At 41.2% G+C, this 18344-nt stretch overlaps 1 protein-coding gene across 1 annotated transcript; it reads left to right on the forward strand.

Annotated features, from left to right (window-relative positions):
• The first annotated feature begins 14842 nt into the window (after positions 1-14842).
• Positions 14843-15745, forward strand: LOC132042379 (phosphoglycerate mutase-like protein AT74). The gene has a single exon (XM_059432929.1). The coding sequence runs from the start codon at positions 15116-15118 to the stop codon at positions 15704-15706; it is 591 nt and encodes a 196-aa protein (XP_059288912.1). The 5' UTR covers positions 14843-15115; the 3' UTR covers positions 15707-15745.
• Positions 15746-18344: the final 2599 nt, after the last annotated feature.

The following is an 18344-nucleotide window of genomic DNA, read 5'->3' on the forward strand; positions in this document are numbered from 1 at the left end:
CCTAATACATCTAAGACATGCCAAGGAAGGAAGGTGAAACCTTACATACCTTTTTCCGCTCCTTATGCTATTCCAAATTCAGGTTGCAAATCCGCCAAAATCTACAATTTGGTCATGTTTACCAAACATTGATTAGTGCAATTAGAATTGGATTCTTAAAATGACACTTGGCTACCGAAATTTCGGCAGCACTTCCCCCGTAAATACATCATTCCCAAAAAATCATCTTGGCCAATTCTCATCCACAACAATCCGGAATTCAACCCGGCCAAACTATCAATCATAATATCACAACCATACTAACAACTTCCAATTTCAATCCAAGATACGTTATAACAACTCAATCAATATACTACTTCCTTCAAGACCTTCCAACTTCCATAAAAGCAATAACAACTTAATAATTCATACACCAACAATATCATACTAGTCTCATTATCTTCCATGCATGCAAGAGCATTATATTCAATTAGCATAAGTTTCGAAAACAAGCCTTGCACTACTACAACTTCTCTCTTTCAAATTCATAAACTATATCAACAATTCCATATGTTAGCAACATCATTTCCATCAATACAAGAATCTACATTAAATTCATATAAATTTTCCAAATCAGCCCACAACAATCTTATCTTCAATTTAAATCATCAAACACTCATTTTCATCATAGAATCTACACCACAATCAACCAAGATCACTAAATCAATTTAATTCGTTCTTCCTACACCAACCAACCATACTCACGGCTACACCCTCAACATGCAAGATTTCATGAGTTTCATCTATTTCAACACATTACAACATGCACAACCATTCATAATACAACTATCCAACATGCCAAATAAATTAGTTCATCACTTCCATATTATACTATATATACACGGCCACACAACACAACCCCATAACTTCATGAACTTTGTTCATTCTACATATCACAACATGTATAAATACCTACCAAACATGTAAAGAAGCTCAAAGCTCACCTTCTTCCATCCATGTTTTCCACGGCTAGAACCCTTCAAGGCCACAACGAACGATTGATTTGTTCCAACAACTATTCCACGTCGTAGAGGGCCTCCCAATTAGTCACAAACTAGAAGAAAAATAATTTTTTTCCATGATCAACTTCAAAGAGCAGTCCGGCCAGCCCTTGGCCGTGACTCTCTTTCTCTCTTTTCTTTCTTTTTCTTTTCTTTCTCTTGATTTCTCTAGAACCTAAAATGATGAATACTTGTCTTCTATTTTCATCACACACACATATATATATATATATATAAGTGGAGGCACATGGCCATGCACATGGCCAAGCACATTGCTGGCCCATGTGCTCTCCTTCCTCCTTTTTTTTTTTTTCCTTTCTTTTCCCTCCAAATTTTCTTCAAATTTCTAGAGTTTTCCAAAAGATGAACATAATGAAAATGACTTAACAAGTCATCTTACTCTACATATATTAATCTTTCATGTAGCCATGGCCCACACTACATGTGGCCTTATTTTTCATGAACTACTAATTCCCCAAAATTCCACTTTTAACCCCAAATTTTTTATTAATAGTTCCGTCCCATAAAATCATAAAACACTTATGTCTTATAACAAAGTCGGAAAATAACCTCGTCCCTAATTCGTCGCGAACAACTTAAAAATATTCCGACGTACAAAATGCGAGATATAACAAATAATTGGCACTTGGTCTTGTGTGTAGATTTGTCAAGCTGGGGATAGTAGCATAGTTAGCCTATGAAGCGAATAAGGTATGTTAAGGCTACCCTTTCTTTCTTTTGGCATGATCCCATGATATGATATGAACCAACAAGCGAGTAAACGAGCTTCCATATTACTCTACTCTTAGAAGCATTAGGAGTACTTTAGTCTTTGATGTTCCTGTACCCTGTTGATGATTGTTCCTTCTGTTCATGGGTCCAGTCCTATGTATACAGTTTATTTGTGCATTACATTCATTCACATATATATGCATATTGACCCGTGACCAGAAGGCGTTATATACGCGAATATTAGATGTATATGGGGTATGGGAAGATGGATAGGCATTATATACGCATTACCACCTGATCAGCTGGTGCACCTTGATGATCATATATGGATCGGGCCATACATTCCTCGGCATTATTATATGATATATGGATCGGGCCGTACGTTCCTCAGCACTATTATATGGGATATGGATCGGGCTGAATGTTTCTCAGCACTATGACCTATATTTATGTATATGAGCATGATTATCATTGAGAGCATGCATATTATGTGCCCACAGAGGCATTGTCAGTTATACAGATTTATACAAATACTTACGGATACTCGTTCATACAAATACATGCAGAGTTGTATAGATATGATCAGATATTTAGTCATACAGATGCAGTCAGACAGTCATTTCAGCTTATGAGTTTCAGATTTCATTCATGATTCTTATTTATACGTTACTTTTATGCTTTACATGCTCGGCACATTATCGTCTACCGACTCCCCTATTGCTCGGGGGTCGTTCATGCCGCGAGTTCGGTGTAGACAGACGGGCGGTCCGGCCTTAGTGGAACTACCCAACGATGGTTAGTGCGCTCCATTGGATCCGGAGCCGCAGTTTATTTTGGTATGCCATTCTTTTGAGATGTATATGCACATGGGTATGACGGGGCCCTGTCCCGTCCTTTCTACAACTTTATTCTAGTAGAGATCTGTAGACAGTTGTATCTATCTGACAGATAATGTAGTCTTGTCAGATTCTATTATTTGTTGTACAGTACATGTAGCGGCCTAGTCGGCTTGCATTGTTCTTTCCAGTTCACATGTGTGTGTGTATATATATATATGCAGATTACACAGAGATCATGATGTCCTACTTTCTTGAGACAGTATAGTCCAAATTGAGTTATTTATGGGCCCTTGTTAGATAATGTTGTTCAGATACGAGCGTAGGGGTGTTTGGTCACTAGAGATCAGGCACTCGTCGCGACTCATCGGCTTGGGTCGTGACGCTCCATCCTAGTTAGAACTTATGATTTTCTAGTTGGGTATGCCTTGGGAATTGAGACTCGAGCTCGAGTTTTGGAGATAGAAAGTGTCCTACCCCGTGTGCAATGGTACCAGCAGGAATTCCTGGTGATTTACAGGGTTAGAAGTTGAACGAATCGAATCGACGCGATCTGAACCGAATTGGAAAAGTCTGCAGACACCAGTCAAGATCGACGGGTCGTCGGGTTAGAAGTGTGACGAATCGACGGACCGTCGTTGTGCGGCGTCGACGGGGTTTCGGACCATCGTGTGCGTCGTCGAGGGCGCAGGTCGACGAGCACGTCGACGACACGTCGACGGACCGTCGACACGTCGACGGGTCGTCGACCCGCTCGTCGAACCGGACCACTGAAGCATTTAATTCTCCGAGTATAAATACGTGGTCCATGACTTTATGTCTTATTTTCTCTCATTCCCAGATCAGAAAACCCTAATATTTTGCTCTCCCAACATTTATGGCATAGTAGTGAAGATTTGACAAGACCCGGACCCCGTAAACCCGAGCTTGTGAAGAAGAAGGTTGTTCTAGGGTTTCTCCAAGAATGGGAAGCTTAGGGAGTTGAAGTTAAAGTGATTCTTGGGATTCTTGACCCCTCAAGGTATGTAAATGATTTCTACCCTTGTATTTAAGTTAGTTACTAAGAGTTTTGGTGGTTTTAGGTGAAAGAAGATAGCTATGAAAGTGATAAGTCAATGAAAGGTTAAATAGTGCTTTTGGGGTTATGTCAAGAGATGATTGAGGGATGTGTTTGGGTATATCTTGTTATAAAGAAGTGATTGCCATTAATGTTATTGATATTGTAGTTGATATTGGATGGAATTAGGATTGAGGGTTTTCTACGTTTTAAAGGGATATGTTGTCCATAGTTGTTAAGCTCTTTTGTAATTATGATGATTAGTGAGTAAGGTGAATAGCCTAATTAAGGCCTATGTTATCTTAATTGTAGACTTACGAGTTCAAGGAATAAGAGTTGGACGATTGAATATATCTCAAGGTATGTTAAGGTTATTCCTTTTTTTTTTTTTTTGGCATGATCCTATGATATGAACCGATAAACGAGTAAGAGAGTTTCCATATTACTCTATTCTTATAAGTACTAAGAGAAATACAGTTTTGATGTTCCCGTACCCCGGCTATGGTATTTTCCCCATATACAGATCTTATGATTTCCTGTCCTAGTAGTATGAGTTCAGTAAGGCCCATGAGAGGCAAATTATCATTTTATTGTTTTGAGAATCCTGTTGTTCAGTTTTACTTGTACTATGCATTCACTTTCAGTTCTCAGGGGTATGAGTGAAAGGCACACTTGACAGGGGGTGAAGGTGTGGCCTATGATATTACGTTTATATGTGAAAGGCACGCTTGACGGGGGGTGAAGGTGTGGCCTATGAGTGGTCCATGAGTGGACCTATGATGTTGGAGATATATACATGAGAAAGGCACACTTGACGGGGGGTGAAGGTGTGGCTGTGATGTGACAATGAGGTGTGTATATATATATATATATATATATATATATATATATATATATATATATATGCATGTCCATGTGTTCCGACATACAGATTCAGTCAGAGGCAGACAGATACTACTTCATATAGATTCATGCGGATAGTATATATGAGTTCGGATCTTATTCATGATTTCTCTATATATATATGTTGTCTTTATGCCTTACATACTCAGTACATTATCCGTACTGACTCCCCGTTGCTCGGGGGGGCTGCGTTCATGCCCGCAGGTACAGGTAGACAGGGAGGTGGTCCGGCTTAGTAGGACCCTTATCCAGCAGCGATCAGTGCACTCCATTCGATCTGGAGTTGCAGTCTATTTTGGTAGGCCATTCTTTTGAGATGTATATAGATGGGTACGACGGGGCCCTGTCCCGTCCTTTCTATAGCTTTATTCCAGTAGAGGTCTGTAGACAGTTGTATGTAGTAGTCAGACGATGTAGCCTTGTCGGCTTATATTCTTTTGTGTACAGTATATATATATAGCGACCTAGGCGGCCGTATTCTTTATATATATATATATATATATATATATATATATATATATATATATATATATGCGGTGTGTACTGAGTTCGGATGTTTCCTCTTTATGAGATTAGTTTGTGCCATTTATGGGCTATTGATGTTTAGTATGTTTCAGATAAGTGTTTAGGGGTGTTTGGTCGCTAGAGGTCAGACTCCCGTCACGGCTCATCGGTTTGGGTCGTGACAGAAGTGGTATCAGAGCGAGTTTCGTCCTAGGGTTGTCTACAGACCGTGTCTAGTAGAGTCTTGTTTATGGGCGTGTTGTGCACCACACTTATAAATAGGAGGCTACAGGACATTTAGGATGATGTCATTCTTTCTCTTCTAGATTGTGCGATAGAGCCATGTGTTAGGCGTTCGCTTTCTGATGAATTGTTATGATTTCAGCAATGCCTCCCAAGAAAGCTACAGCTGCCCAGAAAGGCAAGAAAGCCACAGGAGAGGCCACTAGCCGTACTCGGCAGGCCACTAGGGCTCAGGATGAGATTCAGAGTGAGAGCCCATCTGAGACATCGCATACACCGTCTCCAGCACCCGTCCCAGTTCCTCAGCCAGATGCACCAGGCCAGGATGTGCGGGATGCTGTACAGTTATTGACCAGATTAGTAGCCGCTCAGGCTCAGCGGCAGGGAGCTGGTAGTTCGAGGGTTAAGACCTTCCTTGAGTTAGATCCTCCAGAATTTTCAGTGATAAAGCAGAATATGGATCCCCAAGATTTCATTGATGGTATGCAGAGGACTTTGAGGGTTATGCATGCAAGTGAGGTTGAGTCGGTGGAGTTAGCTTCGTATAGACTTCGTGATATTGCAGTACAGTGGTATCAGACTTGGGAGTTATCTAGAGGAGAGAATGCTCCTCCAGCTGTTTGGCGAGAGTTCGCAGATGCTTTTATCCGCCATTATTTGCCTCCTGAGGTCAGGCGAGCCCGAGCAGACAAATTTCTACGTATTGAGCAGGGCAGCATGAGTGTCCAAGAGTATTGTGTGTATTTTGATTCTATGGCTAGATATGCCCCAGCCATGGTGGCTGAGATGGAGGACAGAGTTCACCGTTTTGTGGCTGGTTTAGGGCCACATTTGATAGATGCTTGTACGACTGCTGCATTACAGCCAGGCATGGATATCTCCCGTATACAGGCATATGCACAGAATCTGGAAGATCGCAAGCGTCAGAGGGGCAGAGCGTGACCGTGACCGAGGCCATGGTAAGAGGGCTAGATCTTTCGACATTGGAAGTGAGTCCAGGGGAGGACAGAGGCAGCAGCATTCCCAGTATTCATATCATTCGGTAGGGAGTGCACCTCCGCGGTTTTCAGGCCCGAGGTTTGATCGGTCTTCTTATTCCGGAGCGGCCCAGAGTTCTAGAGCATCAGGCTCCCAGTACAGACCAGAGTCAGGACAGATGAGACCACCCTTACCACGGTGTGCCCAGTGTGGTAGGTTACATATCGGGCAGTGCCGATTGGGATCGAATGCCTGTTATTCTTGTGGCCGACCAGGTCATATGATGAGGAATTGTCCGTTAGGAGGTGGCATGGGCACTGTTCAGCCTACAGGGTCTATAGCTGGTTCTTCTTCTTCTGCAGTGCGCCCTTCGGGGCAAGCTTTTCAGTCACCGACAGGACGAGGTAGGGGAGGAGTGGAGCGTCCAGCTCGAGCGGTCCTCAGCACCGCGTGTATGCATTGGCTGGTAGGCAGGATCGCGAGACGTCTCCTGATGTTGTTACAGGTATATTATCAGTTTCCTCCCATGATGTGTATGCACTGATTGATCCAGGTTCCACTTTATCATATGTTACTCCATTTGTTGCTGGTAAGTTTGGGATAGAGCCCGAGTCGATTAAACCATTTGAGGTGTCTACGCCAGTTGGCGATCCGGTTATAGCTAGGCGAGTATATCGGGATTGTGTTGTTATAGTTTATGATCGCCACACTGTAGCAGATTTGATTGAGCTAGATATGATTGATTTTGACGTTATTATGGGAATGGATTGGTTGGCTTCCTGTTATGCTAATGTTGATTGCAGAACAAAGATAGTTCGATTTCAGTTTCCGGCGAGCCAGTCCTAAAGTGGAAGGGTAATCTTTGCTTCGCCGAAGAGGTAGGTTTATTTCCTACCTTAAGGCAGAGAAGATGATCAGAAAAGGGTATATTTTTCACCTAGTTCGAGTTCAAGATGTGCAAGCAGAGTCGCCGACTCTTCAGTCTGTTCCTGTGGTTAATGAGTTCCCAGAAGTGTTTCCAGATGAGCTTCCAGGCATTCCCCCAGAGAGGGAGATTGATTTTGCTATTGACCTATTGCCAGACACTCAGCCAATATCTATTCCTCCTTATAGGATGGCACCTGCGGAGTTGAAGGAATTGAAGGAGCAGTTGAAAGATTTGCTTGAGAAGGGCTTTATTAGGCCTAGTACATCACCGTGGGGAGCCGGTGTTATTTGTGAGAAAGAAGGATGGCTCTTTGCGAATGTGTATTGATTACAGGCAATTGAATAAAGTGACTGTAAAGAATAAGTATCCGCTTCCGAGGATTGATGATTTATTTGATCAGTTGCAAGGTGCCAAGTATTTCTCGAAGATAGACTTGAGGTCAGGATACCACCAGGTTAGGGTGAAGGAAGAAGACATTCCGAAGACGGCATTTCGGACTAGATATGGCCACTATGAGTTCCGTGTTATGTCGTTCGGGCTAACTAATGCCCCAGCCGTATTCATGGATTTGATGAATCGTGTATTCAGGCCCTTTCTAGATTTGTTCGTGATTGTGTTCATAGATGATATTCTGGTTTATTCGCCGTCAGAGGCCGATCATGCAGAACATCTGCGGACAGTGCTTGGGATTCTTCGAGGTAAAGAGTGGTATGCTAAGTTTTCTAAGTGTGAGTTCTGGTTGAACTCTGTGGCTTTTCTGGGTCACATTATTTCAGAAGAAGGCGTTAGAGTGGATGCCCAGAAGATTGAGGTTGTGAAGAATTGGCCAAGGCCCACGGCACCAACGGAGATACGTAGTTTCTTGGGCTTGGCAGGTTACTATAGAAGGTTTGTAGAAGGATTTTCCTCTCTTTCAGCCCCATTGACCAAATTGACTCAGAAATCAGTTAAGTTCCAATGGACAGACGCTTGTGAGCAGAGTTTTCAGACGTTGAAGGATAAGCTAACTTCAGCACCAGTTTTGACTCTTCCAGAAGGAGCAGATGGCTATGTGGTATATTGTGATGCTTCAGGTGTTGGATTGGGCTGTGTATTGATGCAACACGGTAAGGTTGTCGCTTATGCTTCTAGGCAGTTGAAGAAGCACGAGAAGAATTATCCAACCCATGATCTTGAGTTAGCGGCAGTGATTCATGCCTTGAAGATATGGAGGCACTACTTATACGGTGTCCATGTTGATATCTATACTGATCATAAAAGTCTCCAGTACATCTTTACGCAGAAGGATTTGAACTTGCGTCAGAGGCGATGGTTGGAGAGGTTAAAAGATTATGATGTGGACATTCTATATCATCCCGGGAAGGCTAATGTGGTAGCCGATGCCCTCAGTCGTAAATCTATGGGTAGCTTGTCTCACGTATCGCCAGAGAGAAGAGAAATGGTCCGTGAGGTTCATCGATTGGCTAGCCTCGGAGTTCGATTGCTAGACTCAGGTGATGCAGGAGTTACTGTTCAAGACACAGCGGTATCATCCTTGGTAGTTGAGATAAAGGAGCGTCAGTATGAGGATCCTGTTCTAGTTCATTACCGAGATACAGAACCTCAGAAAGAAAAGACACCCTTTGTGATCACAGGTGATGGGGTACTCAGATATCGAGGTAGATTGTGTGTCCCTAGTGTTGCAGGACTCCGTCAGCAGATTATGGGAGAGGCACATTACTCCCGCTATTCTATTCATCCAGGCTCAACAAAGATGTACCATGATCTCAAGGAAGTTTATTGGTGGGATGGTATGAAAAGAGATATAGCGAGAATTTGTCGCTCGGTGTCCAAATTGTCGCAAGTCAAAATAGAGCACCGAAGCACGGAGGTCTATTGCGAGGCTATGGAGATTCCGACATGGAAGTGGGAGGTAATTAATATGGACTTTATTACAGGGTTACCCCGTACTCAGCGGAAGTGTGATTCGATATGGGTCATAGTTGATAGGCTTACAAAGTCAGCTCATTTTTTGCCTGTCAGAACTACTTATGCAGCCGAGGATTATGCGAGGCTTTATCTTAAGGAGATTGTACGACTCCATGGTGTTCCTTCCGCCATTATTTCAGATAGGGGAGCACAGTTCACAGCCAGATTCTGGAAGTCTTTTCAGCAGGGATTGGGGACTCAGGTGAGTCTTAGCACCGCATTCCACCCGCAGACGGATGGGCAAGCAGAGCGTACTATACAGACCCTTGAGGATATGCTTAGAGCTTGTGTGCTTGACTTTCAGGGCAATTGGGAGGATCATTTGCCTCTTATCGAGTTCGCATATAACAACAGTTACCATTCCAGTATTCAAATGGCTCCTTATGAGGCCTTATATGGGCGGAGGTGTAGATCGCCCATAGGATGGTTTGATGTTGGGGAGAATCAGTTACTAGGCCCAGACTTAATTCAGCAAGCGGTTGATAAGGTGAAGGTGATTAGAGAGAGATTGCTAACAGCTCAGAGCCGACAGAAATCCTATGCGGATAATCGGCGACGTAAGCTAGAGTTCAAGATGGGCAACGGGTGTTCTGAAAGTTTCGCCTATGAAGGGAGTGATGAGGTTTGGTAAGAAGGGTAAGTTGAGCCCTCGATATATTGGGCCATATAAGATCATTCGTATAGTGGGTACAGTGGCATATGAGCTAGAATTGCCTTCTGAGTTAGAATCGGTACATCTAGTATTTCATGTATCAATGCTTCGTAAGTGTATCGGAGATCCTTCAAGAGTTGTGCCAGTGAATGATATCCAAGTGACCGAGCAATTATCATACGAAGAGGTTCCAGTGGCTATATTGGACAGACAGGTCCGTCGGTTGCGAACCAAGGATGTAGCCTCCGTTAAAGTCTTGTGGAGGAATAAGAATGTTGAAGAAATGACTTGGGAAGCGGAAGAAGCGATGAAGATTAAGTACCCGCATTTGTTCCCAGCAGTACAGGAGGTGCAGTCGGAGGCATCACTTTTCTCAGGTATTATTTCATTTCAGTTATCGTGATTGGTCGTGTGAGGCCATAGTATTGTATGTTATAGTATGTGTCCCTGTGAGGCATTATTTTGGGTTGTTGTGTACAGGACGGATTGATATAAGTACAGGGGAAACTATGCCGAAATTTTTATAACCCAGGATTGTTCGAACATTCGAGGACGAATGTTCCTAAGGGGGAAGAATGTTACACCCTCGTTTTCGTAGTGGTAGAACTTATGATTTCCTAGTTGGGTATGCCTTAGGAATTGAGATGCAAGCCCGAGTTTTAGAGATAGAAAGTGTCCTACCCCGTGTGCAATGGTACCAGCAGGAATTTCTGGTGATTTACAGGGTTAGAAGTTGAACGAATCGAATCGACGCGATCTGAACCGAATTGGAAAAGTCTGCAGACACCAGTCAAGATCGACGGGTCGTCGAACCTATCGACGGACCATCGTTGTGCGGCGTCGACAGGGTTCGCGCAGCCTGTGCAGGTCGACGAGCACGTCGCGGAGGTCGACGAGCACGTCGACGGACGTCGACACGTCGACGGGTCGTCGACCGCTCGTCGAACCGGACCCTTTGAAGCATTTAATTCTCGAGTATAAATACGTGGTCCACGACTTTATGTCTTATTTCTCTCATTCCCAGATCAGAAAACCCTAATATTTTGCTCTCCCAACATTTATGGCATAGTAGTGAAGATTTGACAAGACCCGGACCCCGTAAACCCGAGCTTGTGAAGAAGAAGGTTGTTCTAGGGTTTCTCCAAGAATGGGAAGCTTAGGAGTTGAAGTTAAAGTGATTCTTGGGATTCTTGACCCCTCAAGGTATGTAAATGATTTCTACCCTTGTATTTAAGTTAGTTACTAAGAGTTTTGGTGGTTCCTATAAAGAGAAAATAGCTATGAATGTGATAAGTCAATGAAAGGTTAAATAGTGCTTTTGGGGTTATGTCAAGAGATGATTGAGGGATGTGTTTGGGTATATCTTGTTATATAGAGTGTTGCCATTAATGTTATCCTTGATATTGTAGTTGAGATTGGATGGAATTAGGAGTTGAGGGTTTTCTACGTTTCAAGGGATATGTTGTCCATAGTTGTTAAGCTCTTTTGTAATTATGATGATTAGTGAGTAAGGTGAATAGCCTAATTAAGGCCTATGTTATCTTAATTGTAGACTTACGAGTTCAAGGAATAAGAGTTGGACGATTGAATATATCTCAAGGTATGTTAAGGTTATTCCCTTTTTTTTGGCATGATCCTATGATATGAACCGATAAACGAGTAAGAGAGTTTCCATATTACTCTATTCTTATAAGTACTAAGAGAAATACAGTTTTGATGTTCCCGTACCCCGGCTATGGTATTTCCCCATATACAGATCTTGTGATTTCCTGTCCTAGTAGTATGAGTTCAGTAAGGCCCATGAGAGGCAAACTGTCATTTTATTGTTTTGAGAATCCTGTCGTTCAGTTTTACTTGTACTATGCATTCACTTTCAGTTCTCATGGGTATGAGTGAAAGGCACACTTGATAAGGGGTGAAGGTGTGACCTGTGATATTACGTTTTATATGTGAAAGGCACGCTTGACAGGGGGTGAAGGTGTGGCCTATGAATGGTCCATGAGTGACCTATGATGTTGGAGATATATATATAGAAAGGCACATTACGGGGGGTGAATATATATGTATGTATAGATATATATATATATGTATATATATATATATATATATATATATATATATATATATATATATATGCATGTCCATACTTTTTCGATATACGATTTAGTCGGATGCGGACGGATACTAGTTCATACGGATTCATGTAGATAGTTATTTCGACTTATGAGTTCGGATCTTTTCATGATTTCTATATATATATATATGTTGTCTTTATGCCTTACATATTCGGTACATTATCCGTGTGACTCCCCGTTGCTCGGGGGCTGCGTTCATGCCCGCAGGTACAGGTAGACAGGGAGGTGGTCCAGCTTAGTAGGACCCTTATCCAGCAGCGATCAGTGCACTCCATTCGATCCGGAGTTGCAGTCTATTTTGGTAGGCCATTCTTTTGAGATGTATATAGATGGGTACGACGGGGCCCTGTCCCGTCCTTTTCTATGAAAAATTTATTCCGGTAGAGGTACGTAAAAGACACGAATGAGTTGTATGTAGTAGTCGGACGATGTAGCCTTGTCGGCTTATATTCTTTTGTGTACGGATATATATATAGCGCCTAGAAGGAAGATTGTGCTATATTGATATGGAAGTCGTTCTTCCGCATGTTGTATATATATATATATATATATATCCTTAGCATGTATGTACGTTGAGTTCGGATGTTTCCTCTTTATGAGATTAGTTTGTGCCATTTATGGGCTATTGATGTTCGGTATGTTTCGGATAAGTGTTTAGGGGTGTTTTTGGGAAAGGAAAGGGATCGCCTACCAAGAGAGAATGTATGGGTGCCCGCTCAACCCATAAGTTGGGTTGTGACAACATGGTTCCTTTGTATTTCCTACAACACTTCATCTTTTAAACTCCTTTTCATTTATACTTGGCCCTCTAGTGCTTAGCTCGTTCCCAATACTTCAAACTCTTACTCAGACTTCAAAGTCATATTTCACCTCTTTTTGCACCAAAAATTAAGATTCCCATCAAATCATCACCTACATACAATAAACACACATATCAAGTATAATGTGGTCTAAATGTGTACTTAAAACAGAAGAAAAGAGTGACAAATATGAGGCATAAATTATCTAAAATATGTAATTCTAGACGCCGATCAATATTCATACAGTTCATGTGCCAACATAAGATATATCAGGCATAGACATGACATGACCACATAGAGATTGAAGGTGCTCCAAGATGGTGAAAACTAAAAGCTGCACACATATCCAGTTGCCACTTAGGAGACATTGTAAAGAAACTGGTTCTTATTTATAAAAGAACTCAATCCTATTAGAATGCACTAAAGATAGGACATATAAGGGGGAAAAAGTTGTCGTCCAGAGTAGATTGAAAGAACCTGGTCCTTACATATCACTGAAGAAATATTTTCAGAAGGACATACAGAGGAATATTCCCTGAGAAGACATATTGGACACAATCAGGTCCCACTCAACCTAGCCACCTATAGGGTTGCAAAGAGTGGAAGGTTAGTCCTTAGCAGATAATGCAAGCTATCAAAACTTGCTTAGTCATGCACCCAAGCCATATCGCAGGCTGTAATTAATAGAAGGTAAATTCCTAGCATCCGACTCTGTAAGCTTACAAACCTTGCTGTGATCGAGGGTCTGCTGCAAGCTTACAAACCTTGTAGTGAGCGTTAGTTGTATCAAAACAAACCTGTAGTGTCAAAACAACAATGGAGTTGATTCTAAGGGGGGAAATTGTCAACGTAGGAGCTGAACCCAAAGGGGAAGATTTGATCAAGAGCTGCAGAAGATTGAAGAAGCTGATCAAGTTCACATGAAGACATATGAAGCAGCTATGTGTTTGTCATCATCAAAAAGAGGCAAATTGTTGACTAGTTGGTGACTCAATAGTAGTTGCTGAGTTATTTTGGTGATTTAACAAACAATGTACCCAAAGACAATCAAGGGAGTTATAAGAAAGACATTTAAGAACCAGAAGTCCAAATATATCTCCAAGGGATTTAGTGAAGCAGTCACAATATCAGAGGAATTGCTCGAGGGAACTGATCCTTATCATGCAACACTGTAGATTGTCGAAGAGCGTTTCATTCCAACAGCGAGAAACTGGAATAATGACTCATTCCTATTTGATGAAAGGTTAGATTACGAGTTATGAAAATATTACCATAAACTGAACAATATGAAATTAGCATTGAAGTATGAAAAGGGTAAGCCGCGTCGCATATAAGGAAAGAAGGAAAATCCAAATCGAACAAGGATTTGTTTTCGGATACAGTTATGACACCAATACTTAGTTGGGTTCAACAAGACAAGGCGTCAACTATTTTTATATAAACATAGCGCGAACAAGTTTTGAAGCTTAACCTTGATTAAGATACAATTCCAATGTAAGGCAAAAGTGAGCGGAGTCAACACCTAGTTTCTAGCAGAACCAACTACAAAGAACCCAAGCTTATCAAGATTTATATTTCAGTTCTTTGTTTGTAATAGTTAGGTTTGAATTTCAGTTATATCTATTTACCTTTTTTAGTATTTTGTAATAGGCGTTTGTATCGAGTTGTAAAGGACCTCTTGAATGGGTAGAGTCATTGAGGTGTTCCTAGCCGTTTGACACTGTTATAGCGTAAGTGGCTAGAGGCGGGACTGTTAAGAACAATTCCTTAGGTGTACAAGGCATTGTAACCTTAAACTACTCGTGTTTAATGATGTTTGAGAAAGTCATATAAGAGATAGGTCGTGGATGTTTCCTTCCTTTAGGAAAGAGCTTGCCCTGCAAAAATCCTTGTTGATTTACTTATTTCGTAATTGGCCTTTTTGCATAATTGTAGTAGCCCGGTTCTTTTAAAAAAGAGAAGACAACATTTTGTTTCACGTTTACCAATTATGACTATAAATTAAATATTTTCAAGCATTTGGCTATAATTGAAATTAAAGGCAGGAAGATAACCAAGCAATGAAATTTTTACTCTTTTAAGAGGGAACAAAAGATAAAGAGCAAAATATCGCACAAAACCAAAATCAGATGGCATGAGACACGTCAAAGTTCAAATGTAAAAGCATCATCCACTGCAATCTGCATTCCCAGTTGAGAACGAAACCCAAGTCACCTCCTTTCCCTACCTATTAAATTTGACAGCGATCCATAACCAATCCACCATATTTTTCCTCTCCCCAAAACCCTATTTAATGTCCACATTTGCTGCATAATCGCACACCCGATTTCGATAGAATAATGATAAAGAGTACCGTTGATGACAACGGCCACGCCCAAATTCCTGATCAACAACATCACTGCCACTGTTGCCATTTTCTTCATCAACAAAAGCCCATACCAAAGTGCTTACCGAAACGCATAATCTTGGTTCGTCACGGCGAAAGCGAAGGTAATAAAGACGACGCTATGTACACCGTAACCCCTGATTATAGGATCCCATTAACTCCTAAAGGAATTGGTCAAGCTAAAGAAGCTGGGTCCCGAATTTTCAATGTTGTTTCTGATAATGGCACGTCGGATAATTGGAAGGTTTATTTCTATGTGTCTCCGTATGTGAGGACACGTTCTACGTTAAGGGAGATTGGTAGGGCGTTTTCGAGAAGGAGAGTGCTTGGTGTGAGGGAAGAATGTAGAATTAGAGAACAGGATTTTGGGAATTTTCAAGTGGCGGAGAGGATGAAAGTGATTAAGGAGACGAGAGAGAGATTTGGACGATTCTTTTATCGATTTCCTGAGGGAGAATCTGCTGCTGATGTTTATGATAGAGTTTCCAGTAAGATCCTTTTCTCTCCTTTCTATGTAGTTGGGGGTCATTTGGTAGCTGATTAGAGTTATGCACAGTAATTAGTTATAAGGAAATCAATATACTCTCCCTCCGTCCCAACTCCTTTCTATGTAGTTGGGGGTCGTTTGGTAGCTGATTAGAGTTATGCACGGTAATTAGTTATAAGGAAATCAATATACTCTCCCTCCGTCCCAATTTATGTGATATAGTTTGACTAGGCACGGAGTTTAACTAGGAAAGGAAGAATTGTGAAACCTGTCATCTAAAATAAGAAATAGATATTTGTATGACTGGAAATCATTTCACATAAAATTGGGACAGAGGGAGTATTATTTTATGCACATATTAGTTATGTCAGGTTTAGTCATTCCACCTTCTATCCTGCATACATTAATACACAGGTTCCTTCATAACTTATACATCTGTTAGTTATGCGGGTTTTTAAATTGCAAACCAAGCACCGTATTCGCTACCAGACGAGTTATTACTTATGCAGAATTTAATACCTGCATAACTCACCTCCAAACCAGCTATCAAACGACCCCTTAGGATTCAACTTATATACACTAATTGTATAAAGTACTTTTAGCTAATCAGTGTATCTTTGCATAGCAAGTTATTTGCCAAATTAGATTTACTATAGAGCTATGTTGCTCGGACTCTCCAAAAATGATGCCGCACCCGTGTCGGATCCTTAAAAAATGCACTCTTTTGGAGGATCTAACACGCACCCGTGTCCATTTTTGAAGAGTCCGAGTAACATAGCTATAGAGAGCTTGTCAAAAAAAAAAAAAAAAAAAAAAAACACTATAGAGAGGTTGTCAAAATAATAAAAAAGATTTAGCATGGAATTATAAATATTTAGTTATGGTTACATGTCAGTTAACATGAATAACTTACTTGACAAGAAATCCTTTCTCTCAAACAAACACAAGTCGTGCACAAACCTAGGAACACCCCTTTCTGCATATTCAAACAAGACCCTACAGATAAATAAAATGAATGGAACGACTGACTATCCGAGACCGCGTATTTAGAAAGTCTTCTTTAACTAATGACAATGTCAGGGTACAAAACAAAAGTTAATATCAATTTGTTATTGTAGTTGTATAATGTTCTGTTCATATTTGCCTCTCAATTTGTTATTATAGTTGTATAATGTTCTGTTCATATTTGCGACAAAATTTGTATTTTGGTTTCTAATACACATTTGATCAAGTTTGGCTTAAGATTTATTGTCACTATGCTTCGTTGGGATTCAACTTGACTAGAGAAATTTAAATTTGGAGTGACTCCATTTAAGAATTACTGCATATCCTATGGAACTTTCTTTGCTATAGTATAAGACAGTAAGTTGATCGATACGTTCGGTTGCAATTCTTTTTGTTTTGAACCCAATCTGTACCTACAAATTCAGGAGTAGTGAGTAGTTTGAGGAAATGCAAGTTTAATTGGACATTGAAAGTAACCACAATAGCTCATGCATTTCCCTTTACATCCACCCACCAGCCATAGAGTCGTATATAAATGCGTGGAAGTTATAGTGAAGGAAAGATGGAAAATATTAGAGCATCTCTTTTCTTGATTCTTCATCTTCCCATCTATTCTTCTCTATCTCCCGTATGCTTCTTCTCTGAATCTTTCTCCCTTCCCTTTTTTATTCCCCTTCTCTGATTCTCTCTTATTCTCGCCTCTCTCTTTCTTCTGCGTTCCTTTCTCCTCCTTCTTGCTACAGAAATATTTTCCGCTCTTCTAGTTATCCGTCTTCCTTATTCCCAATGGATTTACTTTCTTTATGGCTCATACTAATTCCTGAGGATCCCCTGCAGATTGGAGTAGCAGAGGTAGCTTTGAGCTTGATTCTGCGAGGCTGTGTATTAATTTTTGCGGTTGTAGTGTGTTTACCCCGAAAATAGGTAATAAGTTGAATTTGTAAGTGAGGTATAGGATATGTGAATACTTTAATCTATTTCGGTTAATGAGGAATGTATATGCGGGTTTGTATATAATGACTTATATATAAATATCTATGTGTTAATAACTTGGATGAATATGTTAATATTATGGATTTGAGCTAAATATATATGTATATTTCGATGTTATATCGTGTATGGCCGAGTCAAGTCAAATGGCTCAGTAATCCGGCCTAAAATTAGAAAGAAATAGAGAGGCTTCAATATAAATTCTATTACAATGTTTTTTGGATCCGAAAAGTCTAACCCTTAAAAGCAGTGGACACGCCCTTGTTTATAGTTTTTCTCATGGGCCTTTTCATACATCATCAAGCCTGTATCAGCGAAGCCCTAATATGGATAAGGTTGGGTCGTACGAACCGACACCCGTACGACCGGCGCACAGGCAAAACGGTCTTCACACGTGGCATCAACAATCGTATCGATCGGCCAACTACCACCATCAACTCCTGGGCCATACGGAGAAATCGACTAACGGCCACGATCAACTCGGCCACGCGATAGGTCCCAGACTAACGGCCACGATCAACCCTGCCACGGAGAAACCGAACCGGCCGCGATGCGCAAGTTGCCCCTGACAAATTCCGACCTTACGGCTTTTCTCCGATTTTTTCCCATCAACCCCCGCCAATCCCCGTCCCAGCGCCGTGCTTGTTTTCTTTCTTTTTGGGGCCCCCTCCCCCGCCACATTCCATTTTTACCGTATACA

The sequence above is a fragment of the Lycium ferocissimum genome, unplaced genomic scaffold (genome assembly GCF_029784015.1).
Source record: "Lycium ferocissimum isolate CSIRO_LF1 unplaced genomic scaffold, AGI_CSIRO_Lferr_CH_V1 ctg14839, whole genome shotgun sequence".
Taxonomy (NCBI): Eukaryota; Viridiplantae; Streptophyta; class Magnoliopsida; order Solanales; family Solanaceae; genus Lycium; species Lycium ferocissimum.

What these genes read in the sequence shown, in the direction of transcription:
- LOC132042379 (XM_059432929.1), top strand. Translation starts at nt 15,116, where the DNA reads ATGATAAAGAGTACCGTTGATGACAACGGCCACGCCCAAATTCCTGAT.